A 12,435-nucleotide genomic window follows, 5' to 3' on the forward strand; every position below is an offset into this window, starting at 1 on the left:
GAGTAAGCAGCATGAAGACAAATAAACAATTTTTGTTACAAATACTTGCAAGAAGATAGGGTCCAAAAAAGAGCACTGAATATCCATTTTCATGAAGAAATAAAAGTTATAATAACTTTCCAGAAACAAGGTCTGCATGGACTTTAACAGAATAATTCTTTCTCACTTCTTCTCATTACTAGTTTTTGAGCCTTGTTATCAAAACTTTCTTTTCTCCTTTTTCATTATGCCTTTGATTAGAGATATCCCCAACCATCCCCACAGAACATGGAATAGAACACAATTTCAGTGGCATGTTTGGGTCTCTCCTTGGAAAGCAGTCATCATAACTTCTACTCAAACACAGGACTAATTCCAACCACCGGGACTTCTGGTCTGTACTAGAACAAACTTTTTAAGCACCGGGACTTATTTAAGGCCACACAACTTTGCAAACAGTTCCCATTAAACAAAGACCTCAAGGCGGTAGCTCTTCAAACTGCAGATCAAATACATTCATGGTTCAGCAAAGTACAGTTTACATTCATCTCTGAGTTTGAGATCACAGGATTATTAGCTGGTTTCCATCTAGTTTCCGCTGGTTTGAAATTTACTAGTTTCACTGCATGGACTTAAATATTTTCTCAAAAATAGGAAAGAGTGATTCTCTTCCTGACTTTCTAAGTCAGAGCACACGAGAACGAGAAGCAATAAAAAACCAAGTACAGTTAACAGATTTGTGTCTAATATGCCATTTGCAATGAAAGAAGGGGCTGCTCCCGACTTGGCACAAACTATTTCGTTTTTTTCTACACAAGGTATCTAACCCCTATAGAGGAAAAAGCAACTACCAGTACTTCAGAAAACTGGAGGGAGCTCCCATTATGGGATCAAAGGGCCGGTTTTACCTCCCTATCAAAGTCACAGTGTATAATCCATAGCAGCGATGGAATGGTCGCCTCACCCACAAGCGCCAGTCTTTGGCACATGGAGTAACTCTTCCAGAGGAAACAACACACTGTACTACCAGACTCTCCAAGGACTGGATCTAGGACTGGTTTAGAAACCCAAATGATTTTCTATCAGCAGAAAGATATTTTCCACTAAGTTTTCAGCTCACTACATGCTAGTTTATGTACTAGAATATCCTATACATCTCATTGATATTTGCCAAATGTTCTTGGTTAAGAATTCGCTCACTGTTTTTCTAACAGTCAAAAATTCCACCTGCTGAGGTGCCTGGGTGGCTCAGTCAGTTAAGTGCCTGCCTTCAAGATAGGCTGTGATCTCCAGGTCCTGGGATCGGTCCCTGCACTGGACTCCCTGCTCAGTGGCGAATTTGCTTCTCCCTCCCTCTTTAACCCTAACCGCCCCTTCTCAAATAAATAAATAAAAATCTTTAAAAAAAAAAAATTCTCTCTCTCAAATAAATAAATAAAAATCTTTTAAAAATTCTACCTGCTAATTTGGGGGCAACTTTTGTCTCCTCATTTTCTTAAACTACAGGAGTTACTGACATTGAGTTTAAATGACACAGCGCTTCCTGGGGGCCAACTAAAGGATGCTCTTCCATAGCCAATTTGTGCCTGGGTAACCTCACAGTACTTACATCTATTATTCATCATTAAATAAGTTGTGAACATTACTGAATAATCGGGCTTATTAACTATGCAAGAGAGACCAGGAACACCTGGTAAAAAAGCCTTAGAGGAAAAAAAAAACCAAACCAAAAACCTTTCCTTTGTATTTTCCTACACTTTCAGAAGCCCAGAGGTGAGTCACAACTCTGGGAGCTATTTAGTGTGAAGAACTATATTGAATCAACAGCAAATACTCTCATTTCAAAACCTCTAGTAAATCTCATAGCATGAGGCTCAAGTGATTAGTTTCCCCGTCCTCTTCAGTGACGGTCACTGCTGTGGAGAAAGCTTCTGCTTGTAGACTAATATGTCACTCAATTATCATGGTATCATTAGAATAGGAGCATCCTTCTTTCTTGATGCAACTCTTCATCTTAAAAAGAATGTCCTCAAAGAGCGTTGTGGTTTACCTAGTCTTACTCATTACTTAAGCCATCCTACATATACCTTCTGCAGTTGTTTTCTGAGGATGCTAAAATAGGACATTCTTTTAAGAAGTCCCATAAAAACTTGTTTTTCTTCTAAGCCAACTTTCTGTGGCAGGCAACTGAGTTTAGCAAGTAACTCCCCCAAACAGGATTCCCACCTCCAATCCCAGACAGTGATATACTAGCATCCATTTCATAAACTTTCAAGCTCCTGTACTGTGCTCACAGAATCACACTGAAACAGAAGAGGTTTCTATATGAACACTTTAGTTGTGTGTGTGTGTGTGTGTGTGTACACACTATCTCCTAACTACAATCTCCCAACTGTAATGAAAGAAGGGGCTGCTCCCGACTTGGCATAAACTGTTTCTTTTTTTTCTACACAAGGTATCTTGTGTGTAAAGGTATCTTGTGTGTAAAGAGACAACCCTATTTGCTAGCTTTCCAAGAACAGTTCGGTTGTTGAGGAAAGGTAGTGCCCGCCCCCGGATGCTCCATCTGACTCCGTCCGCCGTGGTTCGCAGCATTCGAAGCATTAGACGGCCTGTGTTTATCAGAACGGAGTTCAAAGAAAGCTTTCAAGTGCACAAACTCTGTGGCGGGACAGCGATGGATGTAATTCCTTTTCTCCAAAAGACCTAGCTGAATTCCTTTCCAAAGCCACCTTCGTGGTATTAAAAACAAAACAGAAAAACAAAACTCCCACAAAACCCAAAAACAAAGTGGAGAAGATAGCTGATAGTTGTGTCAGATTCACTTTTGTCAGGATGTAACAGATCATCCTGTCTCCAGTCTCCCGAAACACTCTTTGGCTGTCTCATGGTGGTGCTACTCTCTGGCGGTCACTCTCACTTCTTTACAAAGGTTCACCCTATATAACTGGGGACAAAGGCCACCGAACCCTGGGCTCCTGCTGTCCTCAAAGAATCAGTCTGAGGCCCGGGCGGAACACTGCTTCAGGCAGCCTGTTCCTTTCTAAGTGGATAATTTCTACCCTCCTCCTCTTGCTTGTATGTCTTTCTCTGGTAAAATCAAACCTTATCCACAGGCCTAAGTCCTGCCAGGGCCATGAGCCTTGTGAGCCGGGACAGCAACCAGGAGTGTGAAACTGCTTGTCTCCTGGGTGTCCGTGGCCCCAGGCTGGAGAGCTGCGGTCACCTTGACTGCTGTGAGGGACCCTCCTCAGAGCTCAGGGCGGATCCTTCTTCCTCACATGATCTTTGACACCATATCGACCAGTTCACAAAGAAAACCTCTCTGAACACAGAAGGCAAGGTTTTGGCATGACCAGACATCTAGAGACAGAGAGCAGTTGGCAAGGCTGCACTCAGCACTGAACCTGAGTGCTGAAGAAGAGATGCCCATTCCTCACCCATACCAGTGCTTACCACAATGCACAAAGAAGATGCCCCAGCAAATAAGTACCTGAGACGCCAAAGCAGAAGAGCAGCTAGGCACTGTGTAATGGACTGTCCCTTTGACCCAACGACCCCATCCCTTCTATGACCTTGCACCAGGCACTGCCATTTTGGCCATATGCTGCTGGATACATTCAGCATACCATACAAAGCAAACCCAAAGTGGTCAAGTTCCTATTGGAATGGCTTCTCTCTTCTCCCAATATCACTGTCACCAACCCCCCACCCCCACAGGCTTGGCTATGTCATTGCTACAATGATAGGTCATAAGAGTAGCAAATGACCAGGGCAATAAGGAGCAATGACTGGATGAAAATAGTGAGGTAGGGAGAATAGGTAAGATGAAGGGCTTGGAGCCCAGCTGGACTTGAGATAGGACCTACAGGCTAAAGATTGGTAAACAAGATTCATTTAGTTTAGAAAGTTTGATTATAGGGGCGCCTGGGTGGCTCAGTGGGTTAAGCCTCTGCCTTTGGCTCAGGTCATGATCTCAGGATCCTGGGATCGAGCCCCATATCGGGCTCTCTGCTCAGCAGGGATCCTGCTCCCCCCGCCCCACCTCTGCCTGCCTCTCTGCCTACTTGTGATCTCTCTCTCTCTCTGTGAAATAGGTAAAGTCTCTGAAAAAATTTTGATTATACGTGGGATTCTCAGCAGGACCTGGGCTCTAGAGCCCTAGAGCTAGATAACATTCTGGTTTAAGTGTACCTTTGGTATCGGACATGAGAACAGAGCTGTGGATCAGAGCCACAGGCAGGATGGAGTCAGTTGCTGGATGAATGAATGGTTTAGACTTGAGACAAAGCGTATCTGATGGAAGAAACAAGAAGACAAGAAAAGCAAGTTGTGAACAGCATAAAATTAAGGAATCAGGAACACCACGGAGGTTGAAGTGGCCAGACAAATGGCCTAAACTTTTATATGATTTTTCTTGCTGTATGACCTGCTGATGATAGACAGATTAGAAATAAGTAACTGGGAGCACCTGGCTGATGTCCAGATCGGGCAGGTGAGACAAAGCTATACCCTCTGGCAGACCGACCCTACTAAGTGAGTAGAGACAGACACTGAGTTGGGCCAACTGGAGTGTCTATGTGAGTGTTTGAATACAAAATGGCTGCCCACATTTGACACTGGAGGTGGCTACACAGCTAGAAAGATGTTCAGTATAGTTCAGCCCTATTCCTATCTTTTTTTTTTTTTTTTAGAGGAGGGAGAGAGGTATGGGTGGAGGGGCAGCGAATCTTTAGCAGGCTCCACGCCCAGCACAGAGCCGGACGTGGGGCTCGATCTCATGACCCTGGGATCATGACATGAGCTAAAGTCAAGAGCTGGGTGTTCATCCAACTGAGCCACCCAGGAGCCCCAAGTTCAGCCTTACTCCAAATGAGGCCCCTTTGCAGAGGGATCAGGCCTGGGATATAGAGATAGCATGTCAAAGTGGAAAGGACGAGGAGTTTAGATCAGACAGAGTCTCTGTCTCTCACTAGCTGTGCTTTTGGGTAGGTTACTTAACTTCTCTGAATCTCAATTTCCTCATCTGTAAACAGGTTGTCAATAAGTTTTGTAATAACAGGTTCTGTAATAATTAAATTAGAGAGCCTCTGTACCGTGCCTAACAGAATACCTAATTCAATAAATGATTGTTCTTACAAATAGTTGCAGTACTATGACTCATGGAGACACTCCCTGTAGACGTGGTCAGTAGTAACAACAACAGTAATAATAATAATTCTATGAACAATAGTACCAGCAACTCCAGACTTAACAAGCGAATCTGTTTCTGGGAACACCTGAGAGTGAAAGCATGGTTGCCTGTAATGGGATGTGCTGCCTGACCGCGAATGCTGACGTCAGACCACTGAGTTCTACGTCACGCAGATCAAACCATCACATCCTTTACTTCCCTCCCCGCCTTCCCTGATTCACGGATCGGCATTGCCTGCAACATCCTGGCCATCTGTTGGTAGGGAGTTGGCATCGGTACAGGCAGCAGCTCTTAGAAAGTGGTAAATACAAGTTTCAGGGGTTACTAGAGAGGGTATGACTATGAGGAGGATGGAAACTTTTAAAAAGCAGGATATGGTAATCCCAAAGCTCTATCTTCTCAGTTGAGTTATCTGCATTTTTACGGGGCTGTAGCGTTCTTACAGACACGCTATCTTATTGGACTTCAAAATAACTCTAAAGTCAACAAGATAAATGTTATTATTTCTGGTTTACAGATAAGGTCAATGAAGCTCAGAGATGCTCTGGTGGTTTACTCCAGGGCATGCACTGCAAGGTGGGGGAAACCAGGTGAGAACCTGGATCTTTGGATTTGTAGGTTGGTGCCTGACTGCTGCAATGGTTTCACAACCTGTGGTTTACCCAGCAGGCATTTTATTTTTTAAATCTATTTATACTTGATATTTTTCTCACTTGAAAGAAAACTCTGGTTTCTTAGAAATGTAACTTGCTTCTGAAATGGTCTTATTTCATTTTGCTAATTTTATAAGTACAAAATTTAATTATATTTATAGAAAAGTAATTTTTAAAATTGGATAATTATTCAGTATTACTCAAACTGATTTTCAGATTTCCCAGTTATTTTTAATTGAAAATAATATGTGTACTGTATTATGGTAGAAAATATTTCCTCTCAGGGACTAGTAAATTATTCACTTCACTGCCATCAGGGATAAATTATTCATTACAAAAAATGCTTTCATGAGTACAATCATAGGAGGCTTACTATGACAGTGTAGGGTTCTGTGGGGCTTCCTATTTTAATTTTTTTTTTAATGGCACCTTTGTTTCTTACAAGTTAACAAAATAATGCAATTCTCAGTGAAAATAAATGTATTCTTTTATTAAAATGGGCCTGCCACAGAAATCTACGGTGAATAATATGTTATGTGTTAGCCAGGGTGACATTTCTAGCTCAGCAGGCAGTTCAGCCAATTGTAAAGTTTTTAAAAATTGTGTAGTCTGGTTATCCGACAATACTAATCATTAGGATAACCAATACAAATTTTTCTCTGTAGAATTCAACATCTAGACAGATAGCTTTATACCAGTAGCTATCCTTTCATATTGCTCAATATCCCCCATCAATTTTGTGGTCTTATATATACATACATACATGCTTTCATTCGAGTACATCATCTCCTATCACCTGTATTTTGTCTCTAAGCCACATTTACGTACAGATTTCCGTTTTATCATATGAAATCCTGGGCTGAAATCAACTTTGTTAACCAGGATTGACGCTTTGTTCAGGGCAAAAGTGGATTAGAGAGGCAATTGAAGATAAGCAGAATGAAGGAAACTACCCTATCCTTCCTAGTCAAGACAAAGGCTTTCTGTCTCTGTCTTTGGCTTTTTTGGCTTTGCCAGCCAAACACGATCACTTACCAAGTGGCAAAAATGCGAGACGGTTTCCAGCCATGGAGAGCTCGTTGAGGCTGGGCAGCTGGCAGAGATGACGCGGCACGCACCATAGACGATTGCGGTCCGCGGTGAGGTACTGCAGAGAAAGGCACATGTGAAGCCTCTCGGGTAAATTTAGCAAACGATTGGTAGAAATGTCTAGTGTCTGCAGCTCCTTCAAATCGCCAACCTCTACAACCAAAATCAGAATTAAGATAAATCGCATCCTGATTAGATTAAATAAAATGAATCAATACTGTTAACAGTTCAAAACAAATAAAATCAGTCGCTGCGGCAATTTCATAGACGTGAATGCCAAGGTAAGCAAACAATCTGGCAGAGGTAGGTATCTTTAAATTAGCCTGCTAGAACTTTTTTTGTTTTGTTTTAATGGAGAAGAATGCTGGCCTGGAAAAAGGAGAGACACAAAGTAGCGAATATGAGCCAGAAGTCTGTTACTATGGTTTCTGCTTCTTGATGAATCAAAAGTTGTTGCTGGCGTAGGAAAAGAACACTTACGGTGACTTCCAGGTACCTGGGCTTTGCTGCTCTTGTGATTTTCCCTTCTAAGTACATAGTAGAAGACTTAGAAACAAATTATAGTAACCCAGCAAGTGCACTTCGTTTATGTGAACTAGACAGAAAACTATGTGGCCTGAGAATTGAGATGCCTCTTGGAAATGTTCACAATGGCGAAGAATATAATGAGATGAAATTGTTGGTAGGCAACAGTTTTAGACACTGTTCAGCCACGTGGTTCCTTTTTTAAAAACCCACTCCAAGTGTACACATCCTAGGAAGATTTACTTTCATTCCATCCAAATGAAGTCTTTCCATTCACTTGAATATTCCGTTAATGACACCGATTCTAGTAATCTGTTCCATGGTGAGTACAGTTATGTTTCTTATTTTGGCAAATCCCTGGTTCTGAAGGTTAGGAAGTTCTTTACAAGGTACTTCACCCTTTTCAGGAAAAAATCACCACCATGAAGCCTCTCCGGGCACAGAAAGCGCTGCTAAGCAGTCTCTAGGGAATGGACCTTTATTCTGTGAGTTTCATCTGCTCAAGGCTCCACGGCAAGGGTCGTGTAGGGCAAGTCTACCTCTTCCACATTGTGGAACTTCCAAGTTGAAGTCCACGGAGGGTGTCTCTCTGCTTTCTCTAATCCTGAGGCTGTTCCATAAGCCATTCCCCTCAGGGTAAGGTTTCCCATGTTCCCACCACTTTATTGCCCCCACCTAGGCACATCCCAGTTTGTTCAGGGCTTGGGTTACTATTAGCAATGTCTTCTCTCCTGGACAGAAAATCTCCCCTATGGGATGCCCGGTTACACAAACTACGTTTTCTTACTGCTATAGACCAGGAGCTGGCAAACTCGGGCTCCCAGGCAAACTCTCTATGCGGTCTGCAAACTAGTTTTTACATTTTTAAAAGATGGCCAAAAAACCCAGCAAAAACAGGAACAAGAAAGAATATGTAGCAGAGACCATATGTGGCCGGCAAAGCTTAAAAATATTTATTATCGTGCCATTTGCAGAAGAAGTTTGTCAGTCTTCGTTAGAGACAGTTACCCAGAGCATTTTTAGTAACTATTTTTAATAAAAGTAATACAAGTACAAAATGTATTGATTTCTAGTTATTTTTATAACATTACAAGGGATTTATGCTGGGATATTCATACTTCATTGTCCAATTTCCCTCCTGCTGAGCAATGTAAGCATTTGAATATGGGCAGGGAGGATTCAGGGAACTGTCTGTGGTGTTTAATTGGAGTTTTGTTCTGTTTGATCCTAACTGATGCACACGGGAGTCAATTTCATTCTTGGTTCCATTAGCACAGTATTTCAGTTAGATATGCCTGCCAATCTACCTACCTAATTCACACACACAAAATGCTTCTAATTTGGGATGTGTAAGGTGAGGGAGTTGAGGGAGGAATCATCACATCCTAGCACTGGATGAGCAGCAACTAGAAACCTTCCTCACCTTGCTTTGTAAAGTGACTATAGGACTGAAACAGGACAGATGTGCAACCAATCAGCTACACACTATGGGGTCAAGGTGCAGAGAGAATACGACAAGGTATCTGCCATTGAGAATCTCTGGGCATACAAGCAACAATGTTTGGGGCAACTGGGTGGCTCAGATCATGATGTCAGGGTCCTGAGATCAAGGCCCACCTTAGGCTCTGGGCTCAAGGCAGAGTCTGCTTGAGATTTTCTTCCTCTCTCTCTGCCCCTCCTCCCACTCACATGTGCTCTCTTGCTCTCTCTCTCTAAAATAAATAAAATCCTTAAAAAAAGAGAGAGAGAGAGAGAGAGATGATGTGTGATAGGAGGTCAGAGGAAGAAGAGGTAGATGAGAGGTGGAAGAAACTTTTGCAAAATGTACTGGAGGAGCCAGGTACTTGAATAGCTGAAGAGGAAAATGGACACAGCGCTGCCAGCAGGGCTTGGGGGCGGGGCTGAGAGACCAGGAAAGGAACGGAAGTGAAATAATAATGGAGCAGGCCAAGGGCTGTTCGGAGCCTAACAAGCATCAAAGACACCCATGGGAGAAGAGTAGGAAATGAGTTCCTTGTGAGGCCTTCATGCAGACACTAGTGACAGTGAAACTGGGGAGAGATGCGTGGACTCACGGCAGTGAGAAACTGACATGTCCTACAGATTCCTCCAGAATAACAGCACTCTTTATTAGAAACCAGAATGATGGATATATAAAAAGCAGTGGAATGGAAAGGGATTCTTGGCTGAGAAAGCAAGTAGACATTTGACTAGAACACCAGCAGTGTGACAAATGTAAAGAATTCCAGAGGTATTTTAAGAAAAGCATCAGGTACGCTTGATTAGAAACAGAAAACAGTGGAAGAAAAAAATGGTCAAAGATAATGTTAAAGCTTCTAGATTCTTATACTCTAAGTATGGTGATGCCAGTCCTAAAAACTAAATTTTTTAATGAAAAAGTTAAAATTATATCAATACTTCTGAATTGCAGTCTCTATTAAACCACATATTGAAAGAAATTCAAAAAATGTATTTAAAAATCCCATGGGAGCAAGCAAAATCAATTATTTTAATCACTGGTTACAAAACAACTAAACGTGTAAAAGAGTGTTTGGTTATGGTCGCAAAAATTACTAAAGCTTGCGACTGCCCACCATTTTATTCTTCCAATAAAGACTTATTTATTTATTTAAAAGAAAGAACAAGGGAGCATGTGAGCAGACACGAGTGGGGGAAGGGAGGGACGGGGAGTCAGAGGGACAAGGAGACTGTGCACTGAGCAGGAGCCCTACACAGGCCTCAATCCCAAGACCCTCAGATCATGACCTGCACTGAAACCTAGAGTTGGGAGCTTAACCAACTGAGCCACCCAGGCACCCCAACTGCCCACCATTTCAATTCAGCATTGCCTTACTGTATTGTGAGATGGGGAAATAATATTTGATTATGATTCTAAGTTTTCCATAATGTGATGATTTACTTTTTACAGTGGTAACAGATCAATATTTACACTCTGCTTTGGCAGACATGCACACATATTTCAGAGATTAAAATTAATAACACTTTTGACCAAAAAAGGAACACACATAATGTCAGTACCAAAGGTCAAAGTACTGAGGGATGGGAAAGAGAATGAAAAATTGACATTTCTTACTTCCTATGTGAGATGAATAAAAGCATTTTATTAAATCTGAAACATGCAGGACTGCACATATTAAATGCATGAGTACAACAAAAGGACATTATTCTTAGTAGCTTACAATATTTTGGCCTTTTCAAGTGTTATAAAAAACTTGAGCTATTATTCCCATTAAAGCACTGAGTTGAATACTGTCTATAATGTGATTAGGAAATTAATGATTTTGTCAAACCGTGAAAGTATGTGGGAAAGAGAGAAATAAAAATTAAATAGCTTCTCAGATAGACTCAATTAAGCATAATTTTTATGACCATTTTATACTAGGATGCAAATCTAGGACTACAAATGGCATCCTAACTTCAACAATTGATTAAGAAATATACTTGCTTAAGCTCAGTCAATGCAAAGTATATTTTTTTTTGCCAAAATTTTATTCAAGTTCTAGTTAGATACCATATAGTGCAATGTTGGCTTCAGGAGCAGAATTCAGTGATTCATCATCCACATACAACACTCCGTGCTCAAGACATCTACTGGCCTCCTTTACGCCCATCCCCATCTAGCCCACCCCCCACTCTCCTTCATCCCCCTCAGTTTATTCTTTTTTTTTTTTTTTTAAGATTTTATTTATTTATTTGACAGAAGAGATCACAAGTAGGCAGAGAGGCAGGCAGAGAGAGAGGAGGAAGCAGGCTCCCTGCTGAGGAGAGAGCCCGATTCGGGGCTTGATCCCAGGACCCTGGGATCATGACCTGAGCTGAAGGTAGAGGCTTTAACGCACTGAGCCACCCAGGCGCCCCCACCCTCAGTTTATCCTTTAACAGTCTTTTTAGTTAAAGATTTTATTTACTTATTTGACAGAGATCACAAGTAGGCAGAGAGACAGGCAGAGAGAGAGGAGGAAGCAGCCTCCCTGCTGAGCAGGGAGCCCGATGCGGGGCTGGATCACAGTACCCTGAGATCATGACCTGAGCCAAAGGCAGAGGCTTAACCCACTGAGCCACCCAGACGCCCCTCTTTAAGAGTCTTTAATGGTTGTTTCCCTCTTTTTTCTTTCTTCCTTCCTATCTTCCTTTCTTTTTGTTGGTGTGGGGGAGGGGAGTACATGTTTAGAAAGCAATTGGGTCAAACAAGAGTTATCTAAGATTCTAACTTAAATACAAGAAATACAAAATAAGCCTGGTGTAGCAAATCAGGTAGAAATAAAGAAACAGAATCCAAAGTGTGGGCTCCAGTTAAAAACTTGAAAACACTCAGCCAACATAAATCTAGCAAAAGTGCTCAAGTCTGAAGATGACACCGAGGCCAGGGCAACAAGATGAAGTAACTCTTCCTTCATTCCTGAAAATCCAAGATTCCTGCTTCTGTCACATCAGTCAGACTGAAAAACTTGGAGCATCTCTTGTAGAGTAGGTATGCTGACAACAAATTCTCTTAGTTTTCCTTTACCTGGGAGTGTCCTTCTACCACTGTAATTCCTAAAGATTATTTTGATTAGATACAGAACTCTGGGGTGACCATTCTTTCCCCTCAGTACTTTAAAGATGCTGTTCTATTGTCTTCCAGCCTTCATGGTGTCCAAGGAAAACCCTACAGTCATCTGAATCGTGGTTTCTTCAGGTGCTTTCAAGATTGGTTCTTTAACTTTAGTTGTTAGCAGGTTGATTATGATGTATCTATAAATGACTTTTCTGAATTTATCTTAGTTGGGGTCAGCTGAGCTTTTAAAGTAAACTCTATACCCAACGTGGGGCTTGAACTCACAACCCCAAGATCAAGCATCACATGCTCTACTGATGGAGCCAGTCAGGCCCTCTTAGCTGAGTTTTTTTTTTTTTTTAAGCTTTTATTTATTTATTTATTTATTTGTCAGAGAGAGAGAAAGAGAAAGACAGAGAGGGCACATAAGCAGGCAG

General features: G+C 41.7%; 1 protein-coding gene across 7 annotated transcripts in view; it reads right to left on the bottom strand.

Annotated features, from left to right (window-relative positions):
- The window catches only part of LRRC28 (leucine rich repeat containing 28), a 158,462-nt gene that overhangs the window by 53,933 nt on the left and 92,094 nt on the right, over positions 1-12,435 (bottom strand). For 6 of the 7 annotated variants that reach the window (XR_014313231.1, XM_082736497.1, XM_082736494.1 and 3 more), the window contains one exon: positions 6,862-7,068. The exons of the other annotated variant lie outside the window; for it this stretch is intronic. Coding sequence is in view for 5 of the 6 variants with exons in the window: in XM_082736494.1 (XP_082592620.1) it covers positions 6,862-7,068 (207 nt within the window). In the remaining variant the exon portion in view is untranslated. The remainder of the gene's footprint in view (positions 1-6,861; positions 7,069-12,435) is intronic. 7 annotated transcript variants of the gene reach the window in all.

Source organism: Mustela nivalis (genome assembly GCF_964662115.1).
Source record: "Mustela nivalis genome assembly, chromosome: 6".
NCBI classification, from domain to species: domain Eukaryota; kingdom Metazoa; phylum Chordata; class Mammalia; order Carnivora; family Mustelidae; genus Mustela; species Mustela nivalis.